Below are 17,528 nucleotides of genomic sequence, written 5' to 3'. Positions count from 1 at the left end.
TTATTTTATCACATAACTTTTTTGTCTTAACTCTTAAGCATTTCTGACACTGGATTATTAAATTGTGAGGTATTATAGTACTAAAAGGTACTCTTGTTTTAAGTCGGTAGGATGCACCGTTTTCTAGAAAAATCGATTTGAAAATTTTTCGTTTGTTGAATTTGAAAAAAAAAATTAACAAGAAAACTATTTAGAAAAACGAAAACTGGTACGTTTATTTATCTTCCAGAGATAAATCGATTTCCTCAATTGCGAAATTCTATTACCGGTCATATGCGTCCGTTTTGGGTAGGTCAACGGTTATTTTATCGCATAACATTTTTGTCTTTAATTTTTGAAGTTAGACTTCTTTAGGCACGAGGGTGAATTTTTACATTCCCTGGCGCGTGCGCACACCGATAGTATGGTATTAGTATCTTTATGTAGCGCAAATAAGGTGTGCGTGAAAAGAATATATTATTAGTGTTTTTAGTAAATATATTTATTATAATTTTTGTGTCTTTGGATTTGTCTTCCTCGGGAATATTTTATAATAATAGTAAGCATATTTAAAGTATTTTTGTATACTTCACTTGATCTATTAAATTTGTCAGTATGTATAAGAAATCTTGTAACCTGCCAAAGTAAAGAGAATATAGCTCATTGGTAGAGCGTGTGACCGGAGATCGAAAGGTCCCCGGTTCGAATCCGTGTGTTTTCTATTTTTTTTTTATTTTTGGTATTGTTTTAATAAAAAAAAGAATGTGTGTGTACTTTGTACGCACGTACACGTGCACGTTCTTCTATTATATAATAGGTAATTTAAATGAAGTAAATATACTTAACAGGTTATTTGTATTTTATTTAAAAATCAAACTAACTTTCTTATCTACCACTTTCAAAAAATTTTTATTAAAACAACCAAAAATAAAAAAAAATATGAATCGCCCAGGGATTGAACCCGCGTCATTCTAATCTCAGAGCCAATGCATTAATAACTACTCCAGCGAGGCCCTAGGAATTGACATGCAAGTTTCGGATATAATTACACAACACGGCGACATATAGTGTAAAAATGTTATGCTTACATAATATTTTATTATTTTACTACAGAGAAACACAAATCCAAAAACACAAGAATTATAATAAATAATACATTTCCTAAAAACACTAATATATTCTTTTAATGACTTATTTGCACGGTTGCAAATACATACATACCTATCTTAAAAGATTAGCAATGAACTACATACTGTCAGTGTGCGCAGGCGCGCAGATTTATGTACAATGTTACCCTCAATCGATTCGCCGCTAAAGAAGAATATCTTCAAAAATTTTGGAAAGTAGTAAGTAAAACTTAGTTTAATCTTTAAATAAAATACAAATAACCTGTTGAAATTATATTTATTTCGTTGAAATCATATAATAGAAGTATGTATAACTTCTTACGTGCATACAAAGTACACACACATTCTTTTTAAGCATTTTTGACACTTGATGATTAAGTTATGAGGTATTCTAGTACTAAAAGTTACTCTTGCTTTAAGTCGGTAAAATACACCGTTTTTATTTGATTTTTTTTTTAATTTTTTTTAAATTGAAATAACGAAACATTTTTTAATCGATTTTTCTAGAAAACAGTGTATTCTACTGGCTTAAAGCAAGAGTACCTTTCAGTACTAAAATACCTCGCAATTTAATAATCCAGTGTCAAAAATGCTTAAAAGTTGAAGACAAAAAAGTTATGCGATAAAATAACCGTTGCCATACCCAAAATGGGCGCCTATGACCGGTACTAGAAATTCGTAATTGATGGAATCGATGTATCTCTAGCAGATAAATAAGCGTACCAGTTTTCGTTTTTCTAAATAGAAGCGTTCTAGAGATATTTAAGAAAAACTAATTACCAGACGCCATCTCCAAAGAGCTTTAGAACCCTTAGGAAGCATTTTCGGACTAGGTAAATTGGGTTAAATTGTCTTAAAATTATCTGAGGAATCCCTGTTTTCGTTGGTCGGTAGAGTTTCTGGACACCCTGTATACAAATATCCTGTTAGACATTGATTTATTTTCATTCTTCTCTTCTTCATCTTAATAATAGACTTACTATTTTTGTATTTATCGCTTTGAACTCCATATTTTGTAAGTCTACCTATATAAAAATGGTAGAAATGCACCTTGAGGAAAATAATGAAATCCACAAAAAACAAATTCTAGTCTCTTTCTTCTGGCCGAACAGTAAACGTTCTACAAAAAATAATAAACAAAAATTGAGTAAAAAATTATTTTTATTGGGGAGACAACAATCTATCTAGTAATTATACTTATATTTTATTTATAAATAAAATAACATCACATGTAAAATAGCAATAAAACAATAATTATATATACAGAATACGATAGTCTGTAGCAAATTTTAAGAACCTAACTATTTGAACAACAACCCTTATTAGTATTTGGTACCTGAAACAAAAAATTCTATTAGAACAGATATTGATATACGACATAGTGTAACGTCATACCGTTATTTTATGAGATATGTTGATTCTAAACAAATTTTACTATTAGTGTCTATGAAATAATAAGAAAATAATATAAGTGGTATAGTTGGATTGGCATAAGTTTATCCATACGTCCTTACTCGTATATATGTATAAATATATGAGATGTAATAAATGAGATATAATATACAGTCTGTTCCAACGAAAATTTGAGACCCCCCACCCCCCAGAAACTCAGAAACCAAGAGCTTCTTCAAAATTAAAAAAAAACGTCAATTTATATTGAGAGGGGGACGAATGTTCATGCAAATTTCATGTCCTCAAATGTACCCCCTACTACTACAAGTGTGGTCAAATGGTACATCAATTGAAATGTAATTTTTTCTCTACACGGCACTTTATCTTTTTTATTTACGTAAGAGAGTTTGAAGATAAATATTTTGGACTTAACAAATTTACTATCATCATCATTCTCTTTGCCTTATCCCTATGCGGGGTCGGCTTCCCTCAATGCATTTCTCCACACAATTCTATGTTGGGTCATATTAATGTTAATCCCCTTTACCAACATGTCCTACCTTATCGTCTCCCCCCAGGTCTTCTTTGGTCTTCCTCTCCTACTCCTTCCAGGAATCTGCACTTCAGCTATTCTTCGTATTGGATGATTAACGTCTCGACGTTGAACATGACCAAACCATCTTAACCTATGCTGTCTCATTTTGGCATCAATTGGTGCCACACCCAGACTTCCCCTAATATACTCATTTCTAATTTTATCCTTCTTTGTCACTCCACTCATCCATCTAAGCATTCTCATTTCCGCCACATGCATTCGTTGTTACTCTTTCTTTTTCACTGCCCAATATTCAGTTCCGTACATCATAGCCGGTCTTATGGCTGCTTTATAAAATTTTCCCTTCAGCTTCATTGGAATTTTTCTGTCACACAACACACCACTCGCTTCTTTCCACTTCATCCATCCAGCCCTAATTCTACTGCATGCATCTCCATCTATTTCTCCATTACTCTGTAATACCGATCCTAGGTACTTAAAACTATTGCTTTTCACAATCATTTCACCATCCAAAGATATCATTTTATTTGTAGTAACTCCATCTTTAAATGAACATTCCAAATACTCTGTTTTTGTCCTACTAAGTTTTAAACCTTTTTCCTCCAGAGCTTGTCTCCACTGTTCCAGTTTTTGTTCTAAGTCTCTTTCACTATTTCCCATTAACACTACATCATCAGCATACATTAGGCACCATGGAATGCTACTCTGTAGTTTCGCTGTTATCTGGTCCAAAACTAATGAGAATAAATAAGGACTAAGCACCGAGCCTTGGTGCAGTCCTACTTTCACTTGAAATTTATCAGTCTCTCCCACACCTGTCCTAACACTAGTCGTTACTCCCTCATACATATCTCTCACAATCTTTACATTATTCGCCAGGGACTTTCTTATTAAGTGCCCACCACAGAATCTCTCGAGGAACTCTATCATATGCTTTCTCAAGATCAATGAATACCATATGAGCGTTGGTTTCTTTATTCCTGTATTTTTCCATCAGTTGCCTTACAATGAAAATTGCATCTGTTGTTGACCTGTCCTGCATAAAGCCAAATTGATTCTCGGATATTTCGGTTTCTTCAAGTATTCGTCTATCAATTACTCTCTCCCATATTTTCATGGTGTGGCTAAGTAGTTTTATAGCCCTGTAGTTTGTACATTGTTGTATGTCTCCCTTGTTTTTGTAGACACGTACTAATATACTGCTTCTCCATTCGTCTGGCATTTGTCCAACTTCCATAATTCTATTAAGTAGACCTGCTAGCCAACTTATTCCTGTCTCTCCCAATGCTCGCCATACTTCCCCAGGAATATCATCTGGTCCGACTGATTTTCCTTTCTTTATTTTTTGAAGCGCTTGAGCCACTTCCTCGTTTGTTATTCTGGTAACCATTGCTGTTACTGTCTCCGTTGACTCCACAGGCTGCCTGTCAAATTCTTCATTTAATAAACTGTCAAAATACTTTCTCCATCTCTTTTTGACATCCTTTTCGTGAATTAGTATTTTATTATTTTCATCTCGGATACATCTAAACTGATTAAAATCTCTTGCTTTCTTTGCTCTCTGTTTGGCTATTTTATATATCTTTGCTTCGCCTTCCCTGGTATCAAGTTGATCGTATAGGTTTGAATACGCTTCTGCTTTAGCTTTTGCTACTGCTACTTTCGCTTCCTTTTTGGCGACCATATAGTTTTGAAGATCTATGTCCGATCTGGTTTCTTGCCACTTTTTATATAATTTTCCCTTCTCTTTTATTTTTCCTTGTATTTCATTTGACCACCACCAAGTCTCTTTATCCTCAAACTTCTTTCCTGATGATTTCCCAAGTATTTCAATAGCCGTATCTCTAATAATATTGGCCATTTTTCTCCAAATTGTGTTAGGGCTTCCTTTCATGTTCCAACATATCATGTTATTTCCTTATCATGAAGTAGTCTATTTGAGATTGACGTTGTCCACTTTTGTAGATAATAAGTTGAGTTTCTCTCTTTTTAAAGAATGTGTTAACAATCGCCATATCCAATGCTGTTGCTAATTCAAGCGTGTCATCTCCAGTTTCATATCTAGTTCCAAAGCCTAATCCCCCATGTATCGTTTCATATCCTGTCTTGGCTTGGCCCACATGTGCATTGAAATCACCTCCTATTATAACTTTCTCCAAAGGACATCGCACACATCTTATGGAAAATATAATGTCACTCAAATTCAATAAAATTTATACGAATAGATTCGTTTTAAATTAACGGTCAAATCTTATCATTGCGCCAATTCCATATTTTCAATAATAAGAGCAGAAATTGATATAAATAAATCTGAAATCAAATGGATACGTACATAAGTTAGAGAGAGAGAAAAAATATTTTATAATACCCAAATTGTCGGTACTCCATAAATCAGCGGATTAGTTTCACTAATCCGCTTAGGCCCAGCGGGGTTTAAGTTCTTTTGAATAGCACCCAGAGCAATAGTGATTGTAACTGACAGTTTTACTGACTCCAAAAATGTGATTTCGATAAACTTTAATTGCAATTTGCGCCGTAATTAATCATAATTAAGAGTTGGCGCAATGATAAGATTTGACCGTTAATTTAAAACGAATCTATTCGTATAAATTTTATTGAATTTGAGTGACATTATATTTTCCATAAGATGTGTGCGATGTCCTTTTCCAAATCCAAATCCAAATTTTTTCTCCAAAAATTCTTCTAACAAATTTACTATAAATTAGTTAAATCCAAAATTTTCTTTAAAGTTATTCCGCAAATTAAAAAAATATATAGGGTCGTGTAGAGAAAAAAATTACTTTCAAATGATGGGCCAATCGACTACATCTGCTATTTAAAAAAACTGAGGGGCAGTAGGGGGTTACATTTGAGGGCATGGATTTTGCATGAAAAGTCGTCCCTTTTTCAATACAAATTAACGTGTTTTTTTTTAATTGTGAAGAAACTCGTGGTTTCTGGAGGCGGGGGGTCAAATTTTCGGAACAGACTGTATATTATAGTATAGCTACCCGTGCGTGACAATTTAGAGGGATGAAGTTTGTGACTGACTGCGCAATACGGTGAATACGAGTATATAAATGTATTGAAAGACATTAATTAGCAAAATTTAAAATGTTATGATGTTTAATGTTCCGTGCCAATGGTCAAGTTGTCAAAGCACTAAATTTAAATAAAAAAAATAGAATTTTCTTTTCTGTGATGGTCTATTTAATGACTGATGATAATATAAAGAACAAAAGCAAGAATGTACAATTTACCTGTTCATCATCCACCACTTGCACGACCCTTTGAGAATTTTTTCGCGTTAAATTAATCTCTTGAGCTGCTTTCAACTTCGCTTCTTCTAACATCTTTTGAGTGAGCGCCAGGAACATTTCTTCGACGCCTTCGTTCAACTTTGCAGACGTTTGAAAATGCATCGCTTTCACCTTTTCAGCATATCTAAAAATACATAAAAGAAGTTCTAGGTGCTAGTAGGCGCTAATAACCGGCAGAATAACGCAAAAGATGTAAAACGTATTAAGTTGTGAGATAAAAAGAGATGAAATTTGTGGAGGTGGGAAATTTAGCAATAAATTGTTTCCCACCTTTGTGTGTGTGTGTGTGTGTGTGTGTTTGAGCATTATTGGCTTCGGAGTCAATGTCCATTCGCCATCTTACCTTTTTGGGATTATTTGTATTATTTATGCGGAAGCTCTAAAGGAGTGCTTCCTGCTTTCTACTGATTTGTTCAGGTATGTATCCAATCACAATCCTGCTCCAATTTTACAAAGAACTATTTTATATACCTATATCTAATTTTCAACGATTTTTGTTTTTATTTGGAATTATTTCTTTTCATTGTGATTTTTTTTATCATTTTTTTATGTATTTTTTTTTATTTACTTATTTATTTTTTTTTTCAATATAATTTGGGAGTTTCCCACCTTTAGACGTTGACATACACCTCTGATAGGTCTAAAGGTGGGAAAAAATCAATATAATGTAAATGTATAGGTTTTTATCGCTAAATTTCTCACCTCTACTTGTATCATTTCTTTTTATCTCACAACTTAATACGTTGTCCATCTTTTGCGTTATTTTGCCGGTTATTACCGCGCTCATCACTGTAGGTATACAACAAAATGTTGTTGAAATGTCAAAAATATCGAAAAGTACAAAAAAGAAAAATAGGTCAGCACAAAATATGGTCGTGATAATCAAAAAAAAATACAAATTATCGCGCCCACTCTGGTTTATTAAGGCTCAACATCTGTCGTTTCATTTATTATATAGATTTTGATTCAGCAACTAATATAATTAGAAAAATCATAATTTTTGTATACTTTTAACAAGTAACAACAAACAAATACACTTGAATTTTTTAAAACTATTAAAAAATTTTTATTAAAAACGACTCTATTTCATGTTTTCTCATATGAAGCGATAAGAAACAAAGGTTATCAAAAACGTCAACTTGATTACTAATTAGTTATCCTCATTCATCGATTTAATAGAATCAATGATTATTGAGTACCATTGCTGGACGTCTAAATGTTATGTAAATAAAACATAAACGAAAAAATATAAAGTAACTTTGTAGATATTCTCCAAAAATTTATCTGAAAGACAATATGGTTTAAATCTAGAAGTAGTGGTAGCGGGTAGTACTCATCTACGATCCCGATACATAGGTCACAGATCTGCTTCAGGACGAGCCTGACCCTACCCACGCGAGCCTTGGTTTATTTCCTAATACCATACATGGCAAACCATTATCCTACCCTCAGACAATGCAAGCCCTTCTTCTCCACTGGGTAGACTATGGGGCACCCTAGTCTCCACTTGATTACCAAATGATAACCGAATTGGTTATCTAAGCACGGAAAAAATATACGTGCAATATAAAAAAATATGTATTTTACATCAGGGGAAATAAAAAAGCGAATAATAATTGCAAACAGGTGTTATCATGGTCTATCAAAGTACTGAGCTAACAAATGTCTGTCTCAAAAAACTCGTATAAGGCTGTATAGAACATTGATAGTCCCCGCTCTCACATATGGATCAGAGGCATGGACGCTAACTAAAACAGATGAATCTGCTCTATCGACTTTTGAAAGAAAGGTACTACGCAAGATGTTCGGAGCGGTCTGTGAGAACGGAATATGGAGGCGTAGATATAACTTTAAACTGCAGAATATCTACAAGCATACGTTTGGTAGAAAAGATATTATCACTATAATTAAGCGAAACCGCCTGCAGTGGGCAGAACATGTAGCCCGGGGCCCTGAATCGAACATGATAAAAAAAATTCTAACAGCGCAACCCGTGGGAATGAGAAGACGGGGTAGACCAAAGTTGAGGTGGATGGACGGGGTAATACAAGATGCTGAGAAGATCGGAGTCGGCAACTGTAAAATGCAAGCAGGGGACAGAAAAGAATGGCGTAGAAAGCTTGAGAAGGTCGAGGCCCTCTAAGGGCTGTAGCACCAAGGTGATGATGATGATATATTTTACATACCTACTAACATATACTAACAGAAATTTAGAGCACTACACATATTGGAAAGAACGGATAAAACAGGCAACTATCTTCAGAAAGAAACAATAACACTGGACGTTGCAATTAATTTGTTTACTGCACTCGATGATTATATAATTAGCCTCAGGGACCAGGGATAAATTTGATTACTTCAAATCGTCCGCCAAAGAAAAATACCCGGAATCTGACTTTAAAGACCTATCTCAAAGAACTAGACGTAGAAGCTCACGCTAGACTTTTTTTGATGTTTCTACACCATCAGTCCAACTGAATGGAAAAGAAAGCTTCAGAGTCGAAACCTTTATCCCCATAATTGACACCCTGGGCGTTATCTAAAACAGCGATTTTTTACCGTAAAAAAACATTAGTTAACGCTTTGCATTATTTTTTTGCTTGAAAACTTTGAATTCCGAAGAGTTGAGACTAAGTTGCAAATAAAAAAACTCATACAGAAGTAAAAACTTCAAGTTGTATACTGGTATAAAATGGTTTATTAAAAAACTTCATAAAAAGTCGTGCAAAATGTTTTCGTTCTAATTCAGAACATCGTAAGTGCCTAGAATGAAGTATTTCCACGTTAGTTGAAGGCAAAAAAGTTGAAATTGTGACTGTTAATTAGAAAAAACATGTGGAGAATACTTACATTCTGCTGAGTAGTTGAAACTAGCACACCAATTAGAGTGGTAACATTATAATATATGGTTTACATGATATATTTTAATAAAATATGGTGAATACCCGTCGATGTTGAAGGATTAAAATAGTACATGCTTAAAGGGCAACATGCTTCCCTGCTCGAAAAACTAGGTATTTGTCAGTTCAATGGGCACAAACCAACTGATAAAATAGGAAATGTACTTTCAATATGACATGACAAGATAAGACAAAGTCAATTTTTGGTTAAGAACTTCAAAAAGTGTAGTTTTAAGTTCGGATTTTGATTAAAATGTAATGGTTGTTAATAACTGTTTAAAAATGTAATTAAATTTGTATAAAAAAATTACAATATATTTTAAAGTCTAAATTAGCAACTCTCTATTCCAGAAAAAACTTTTGGATTGTAGTATTTAAGGTTGGTATAATCCATGGTTAAAAGTGTGACGTCATTGGTTGTAAAATGATAAGATGACATTTTAATTTAGTATAATAAAAAGAGATATATACTACATAGTAAACAATTAATAGGGCTTTTCATTCACAGTCATTTGTTTCGAGCTTCTGTCATGTGTCACATAATATTAATATATCTACGTCATACGTTATTGATATAACCAATGACACAAACCAAAGACGTATGACGTAGATATATTAATATTATGTGACACATGACAGAAGCTCGAAACAAATGACAATCGATGAAAAGCCCTATAACCTGAGGTGGAAAGATTGGATGGTAAATCAAGCAAAGTTCTAATTTTATGTTTTTAAAAAATGTACTATTGGTTGCCTAACAAGATGGGAAGTATTTAGATTTAGCTACATACTGTTGTAATAATAAATTCTGTCTGTTACGATTGGGTAGTAGTTGTGAAGCAGTTAAATTAGCTAAAATAAAATAAAGATCCGGAAGTGAATGATAATGTTAAAAAATAATTTTAAATAATGAAATGAATATAATTATGTAATGGAATTAATAACGAAAAGGGGAAATGAAATATGTGGCAGCAAAATCTAATTGAAATTTATGTTGTTTTCGATGAAATAAAAAAAATTTATTTCATCGAAAACAACATAAATTTCAATTAGATTTTGCTGCCACATATTTCATTTCCCCTTTTCGTTATTAATTCCATTACATAATTTTATTCATTTCATTATTTAAAATTATTTCGTTAACATTATCATTCACTTCGGGATCTTTATTTTATTTTAGCTAATTTAAGTGCTTCACAACTGCTACCCAATCGTAACAGACATAATTTATTATTACAACAGTATGTAACTAAATGTAAACACTTCCCATCTTGTTAGGCAACCAATAGTACATTTTTTTAAAACATATAAAATTAGAACTTTGCTTGATTTACCATCCAATCTTTCCACGTCAGGTTATTAATTGTTTACTATGTAGTATATATCTCTTTTTATTATACTAAATTAAAATGTCATCTTATCATTTTACAACCAATGACGTCACACTTTTAACCATGGATTATACCAACCTTAAATCCTACAATCCAAAAGTTTTTTCTGGAATAGAGAGTTGCTAATTTAGACTTGAAATAGATTCTAATTTTTTTTATACAAATTTAATTACATTTTCAAACAGTTATTAACAACCATTACATTTTAATCAAAATCCGAACTTAAAACTACACTTTTTGAAGTTCTTAACCAAAAATTGACTTTGTCTTATCTTGTCATGTCACTCTTTGTCATGTCATATTGAAAGTACATTTCCTATTTTATCAGTTGGTTTGTGCCCATTGAACTGGCAAATACCTAGTTTTTCGAGCAAGGAAGCATGTTGCCCTTTAAGCATGTACTATTTTAATCCTTCAACATCGACTGGTATTCACCATATTTTATTTAAATATATCATGTAAACCATATATTATAATGTTACCACTCTAATTGGTGTGCTAGTTTCAACTACTCAGCAGAATGTAAGTATTTTTCACATGTTTTTTCTAATTAACAGTCACAATTTCAACTTTTTTGCCTTCAACTATCGTGGAAATACTTCATTCTAGGCACTGATGATGTTCTGAATTAGAACGAAAACGTTTTGAACAACTTTTTATGAAGTTTTTTACTAAACCATTTTATACCAGTATACAACTTGAAGTTTTTACTTCTGTATGAGTTTTTTTAAACTATGGTATACAGCCAACTATTGGAATTTTTCCATTGATTTTAAGTTGCAAATAATTTGCTGAAATCTATTATGAAGACGTAAACGAGAAAGAGAAATGTAATGTCTGTAACAGAATATTTGAAAATTAATAAAAGTAAAAATGAACGAACTAATAGTATTCTGGAAATATATCATCTTTTAAAAGAGAATAAAATTGGAGACATCTTTCCTAATGTAGAAATAGCACTGAGAATCTTTTTAAGCATGATGGTAACAAACTGCAGTGGGGAACGCTCCTTCTCCAAATTAAAACGAATAAAAAATTAATTAAGAATTACAATGCTTCAAGAGAGATTAAACAGTGTATTATACACTGACCGGCACAAAATTCCGCCACCCAAAATTTTTTCTTAAGTTTGACAATCAATAACTTTATTATTTGTCCTCCGATTTTCAAGATTCTTGCATCAGTTTGCAGGTATATGTATTGATGTCGTTTGTTATTATTTCGGTAATAAAATTCTTTGCTTAGATGGCATTAAACGGGGGTGAATGGAATCGTTGTATTTTATCCAAATTTTAAAAAATTCTGTGGAAAAATTGGAGTGCTGATTTTGTTTCATACCCCTTTTGTGTTATCCTGGAAGTATCATTAAAGTTTTGTTTTTTGAATTATCCGAATATCTCTTTTATTGAAAGAGCTGTAAATAAAAATTTGCTTTGAAGGTTTATTTAATTAAAATTATCAAGCGCACTAAAATTAACAAAACAAAACAAAATTAACAACAAAACAAAACAATTAAATAGCGGCTATGTCCACCTCTTGCAGCAACGACTGCTCGCAATCTGTTTGGCATCGAATAAAGATGCGATATCCTTGCCTGGGGAATAGCCCGATATTCCTCTACCAGGGCAATACCTAAATTTTCGGGCTGTACGCGGGCCATTCTAATCTTATCAATCCAACCTCTATTTTATGAGTCAATCGGTGTTTTTATTTATAAAAAATGTTACAGCTCTTACAATAAAAGAGATATTCGGATAATTCATAAAACAAAATTTTAGTGATGCCTCCGGGATAATATGACAGGACTATGAAACAAAATCAGCTCTTCCATTTTTCACAGAATTTTTTATAGTTAGGAGAAAATACAACGCTTTCATTCAACCCTGTATAATGCCATGCAAGCACAATTTTTTTGTTACCGGAATAATACCAGACGATATCAATGCTAAACCTGTAAATATAAATATCAACCAAGTTTATGCTCCCACTACAGATGCAGATGAGCAGAAAATGGAAGAATGCTACCATCAAATAGAAGAAGTGCTAAAAACAACAAAGAAACACGAAACAACAATATTTATGGGAGACTTTAACGCTAAAGTTGGACAAAAGATGACACAAAACATCACCGGAAAGTTCGGCTTGGGAGAGAGAAATCAAAGAGGTGAGCGTCTAATAGAATTCTGCCAAGAAAATGACTTCGTCATTACAAATACCTGGTTTCAACTTCCAGAAAGGCGTCTCTACACGTGGAAATCCCCTCAAGATGGACATCAAGGTAAAATAGTACGGAATCAAATAGACTACATCCTAATAAACCATCGATTTCGGAACAATATTAAAGATGTAAGAACTTACCCCGGCGCCGACATAAACTCAAATCATAATTTACTCTGTTCCAAAATACAAATTAAATTAAAGAAACTAACAAAGCCAACTAAGCCTAGTAAGATATATCTCGACCCCCTTAAAAACACCCAAACGCGCGAACACATAGCACAGCAGATAAATAGTAAAATGCACAGAATATCAAATATACCAAATGAAAACAGAACTATTAACGAATGTTGGTACGATATTCAAAACTCGATTTTAGAGGACGTAAGGGAATCTTAAAAACACCTAACCAACTACCTAACCTAGAAAATAAAAATAAAAACACCAAAAAAGGATAAAAAAAAACCCTACAAACACACAACAAGAAAAAAACTAAAACCAAAAAAACAAAAAAAAAAATAAAGTCAGAACAACAAACAAAAAAGATAAATAAAAAAAAACCTACAATGTTGGCAAAAAATGAATGGATGAACCAAGAAATTCTAGACTTGATGGAAGTTCGACGAAAATACAAAAATAGAAATATTATCAAATACCGTGAAATTAACAAACTCATAAAAAGAAAAATTAAACAGGCCAAAGAATCCTGGCTCGAGAATTCATGTAAAGAAATAGAAGACCTCCAAAAAAAGCATGACAGTTTCAACCTCCACAAGAAACTTAAATATACCTCCGGAATTAGAAAACAGAAAAATGCTCACGTACTTAAAACCGCAGACGGAAAAATTTGTGATCACGAACAATAGTGCAAAGAATGGGAGAGACACACCAGTGACCTTTTTGACGATGCTTCTCGAGAAAATGCTCCAAATACTACCTGTGACAACCAATTAGACAGAGGTCCCAGTATACTGAAGTCAGAAGTCATAAAAGCAATACAACAAGCCAAAAACAATAAAGCATCTGGACCAGATCAAATCCCTATTGAGCTACTTAAACTTTTGGATGAGGAAAACATTACCTACTTGACTACTTTCTTTAACAAAATTTACAACGAAGGAAAAATACCAGATGATTGGTTGGAGTCACTGTTTATAACATTACCAAAGAAAAGCAGGCCCACCAAATGCAGCGATTTTAGACTAATCACTTTGATGAGTCACACACTTAAGATACTTTTACGTATTATACAAAACCGAGTATTCCTTCTGTGCGAAACTAGAATGGGTAATAAGCAATTTGGATTTAGAAATGGTCTAGGAACTAGAGAAGCACTATTTTGTATGCGCGTTCTATTACAAAAAAGTTGTGAATTCCGAAAGAACGTTTATGTTTGTTTCATCGACTTCGAGAAGGCATTCGACCGAGTACAACATGATTACACTTTTCGATTGCCTGTAGGCAGCAGGACTTGACCACTACGATATAAGACTGCTGAAATACTTATATTACAATCAAGTAGCCTCTATCCAAATTGGAGACAGTCGTACTAAAAAACTGCCGATAAAACGTGGAGTACGACAAGGTTGTGTTTTATCACCCACCCTTTTTAATCTGTACTCTGAAGAAATCTTTAGGGAGGCTTTGGATGACAGACAAGAGGGAGTAAGGCTAGGCGGAGAAGTAATCAACAATATTAGATACGCTGACGATACAGCCATTCTTGATGAAAATTTACAAGATCTTCAGACACTACTAAATCTAGTCAGTGAAGCAAGCTATCGGAGAGGCCTTAAAATCAACATTTCAAAAACAAAGTGGATGGCAGTTGGAAAGATTAATATAGATCAAGGTCAGCTTTCTCTTGATGGAGAGGAGTTAGAACGGGTAAATCATTTTAAGTACCTTGGCAGCTGGTTAAATGTAAATTGTGACTCTGATGAAGAGATAATAACTAGGATCGAAATATCACGGAAGGCTTTTATGACCTGGAAACCAGTTTTATGTAATAGAAACCTGTCGATGAATATTCGAAAGAAGGTGCTGAAATGTTATGTGTGGTCTATCCTATTGTATGGTTGTGAGACATGGACGTTAAAAACCACAAAGCTAAACAAAATAGAAGCATTCGAATTGTGGTGCTATCGACGAATCCTAAAGATATCGTGGGTTTCGCACACTTCCAATGAAGATGTTCTTCAAATGATGAATTCGGAACGTCTGCTCATAAGCATCATAAAGAGGAGGAAAACAGAATACTTCGGCCATATAATTAGAGGACCTAAATACCATCTGCTTCGCCTTATAATACAAGGAAAAGTGGAGGGAAAGAGATGGATTGGTCGAAAGAAACTTTCATGGCTGCGTAATATTAGACAATGGTGTGGCTGCACAGTAGAAGAATTATTTCGCGCAGCAGCCGATAGAGAGAGATTTCAGGAAATTGTAAACATGATGACGGCCAACGTCTGAATACAGACACGGCACCTAAAGAAGAAGATATCAATACATGTACCTACAAACTGGTGCACAAATCTTGAAAATCGGAGTACAAATAATAAAGTTATAAATTGTCAAACTTAATGAATTTTGTACCGGTGAGTGTATAAACAGAGATTAAACACTAATGTCGATGGCATGTGATATGCTTTGACACCCTGTATTTCGGTTATTATTAACTTCCGTACCTATTAAAGTAAGTTAGCTTAAATCAACCTATTTTAACCTTAGGAATCTAAGGTTAACCTACGGTCCATTCGTTACCGAACACCCTGTATATTGCAATATTGTTGTATAGTGTCACTAGTCACATAATCTCAAGTAAAAAAAAATCAAATTAGCAGCGCGATAATAAATTTAACAATAACAACGAGTGATACATATGTACATCACTTCATTCAGTCATATTAACGTCATGCCATTTAAGCATTTAAGTGTTAATTAATTATGAATTATTCACATGGCATTCTATCACATAAAAGCTGTAATTTACCTTTCATCCGTTGCCACTGCCATAATTCTGTCGAAATATATATATTTCAGTCAGGAAAAACAAATAAAACTTTGATACGAAGCAGTCCGCAACTGATTCCAGCGTTAACTTTCAAATATGTGCCATTGCTTTGCTTTTGCTAAATTAAATTGATGGGCATCTTAGCAATTTAGTAAAAGTGGGGATTCGGAAAGCTATTCCTGTAGAGATAGTTTTCCGTCAGCGCGTTATGAAGGAATTGTCCCCTTGTGGTATTAAATTAACTGACTTAATTAACATGACATACAAAAATTGCAGAATTAACTCAGGACAACAGAGAAAGAAAAGAATGTGTGTGTACTTTGTACGCACGTAAGAAGTTATACTTCTATTATATGATTTCAACGAAATCAATATACTTTAAACAGTTTCTCTACTACTTTCCAAAAATTTTTATTAAAACAATACCAAAAATAAAAAAAATAAAAGAATAAAACACACACAAACACATTTAAAAATACCACAAATGATTTCTGAACAATAATTGTTGCCAAAAATTTTAATTAAATACGTATTTTCTGAAAAAAGTTATATAATAATATACTTACAATCATAAAATCTATAAAAAAATAAAAAAATGATATAACTTGCATTGGACTTGAACCTACTTCCCGTGTATCCCGCCGTACGAGAGTCGAAGCGATTTCAAACTGCACCATCTTCGCGTATACGTCATGTGGGAATATACACAAACTGAACAACTTTTTGACATTTTGTTTATATGAATTTTTATTAGTTTGATTTTTGTCGAATTAAAATACAACAATATATAGAGTAAGAAAACGATACATTAGATGAAAATTTGTAGAAAGTTTGTTCGTAATCAGATTATGTAAATTAAAGCATTGCCTACTAGGGGTATAGCATAGCAAGTAGGTACTAGGTAAGTACATTATTATTTTTACATTTTCCAAATAGGTGTGAAGATAATTTTTTATTGGAATACAACTGAAACATTTAGAATTACGTACCTGTGGCTTTTCAAAACTATTTAAAAACATTGAGGGGGTAAAAAACTTTACATACTTGGGATCCCTAGTCACATCTGATAATAACGTAGCAGAGGAAGTGAAGAGGCGAATATTTATTGCCAATAAAAGTTACCATGGCTTAATTCGGCAACTAAGATCAGACAACGTCGCAAGGAAAACAAAATGCCAAATATACAAAACCTTAATAAGACCGGTACTCACATACGGCTCAGAAACTTGGACACTCACTAAAAGAGAGGAAACATTGCTAGCCACCTTTGAAAGAAAAATCTTGCGACACATAAAGGGCACAAAAGAAAATGGAATTTGGCGAAGAAGGTACAACTTTGAACTATACGAAATATACAAGGATCCGGATATCATAACATTCATTAAAATAGGACGGCTGCGTTGGATGGGACATGTAGAAAGAATGGAAGAAGGCGAAATACCAAAAAAAAAATATTCAGACAGATGCCAGTAGGAAAAAGAACAAGAGGAAGACCGAAGCTGAGATATTTAGAACAAATAGAAAATGATATAAAAACCTTAAAAATAAAAAACTGGAGAAAAAAAGCACGAAACAGATCAGAGTGGAGAAGAATCCTGGAACAGGCCAAGACCCAGAAAGGGCTGTCGAGCCA

The 17,528-nt window shown here is 33.2% G+C and overlaps 1 protein-coding gene across 1 annotated transcript in view; it reads right to left on the bottom strand.

Moving 5' to 3' along the window:
- Positions 1–2,249: 2,249 nt before the first annotated feature.
- The window catches only part of LOC114325979 (ras-related protein Rab-21), a 38,499-nt gene continuing 23,220 nt past the window's right edge, over positions 2,250–17,528 (bottom strand). Inside the window, exons 3-4 of the mRNA XM_028274136.2 lie at positions 6,315–6,498; positions 2,250–2,442 (exon numbers count right to left, since the gene is read on the bottom strand). Coding sequence (XP_028129937.1) covers positions 2,404–2,442; positions 6,315–6,498 — 223 coding nt within the window. The 3' untranslated portion in view covers positions 2,250–2,403. The remainder of the gene's footprint in view (positions 2,443–6,314; positions 6,499–17,528) is intronic.

Source organism: Diabrotica virgifera, chromosome 7 (genome assembly GCF_917563875.1).
Source record: "Diabrotica virgifera virgifera chromosome 7, PGI_DIABVI_V3a".
NCBI lineage: Eukaryota > Metazoa > Arthropoda > Insecta > Coleoptera > Chrysomelidae > Diabrotica > Diabrotica virgifera.
This window is presented reverse-complemented; position numbering and strand designations above follow the sequence as displayed.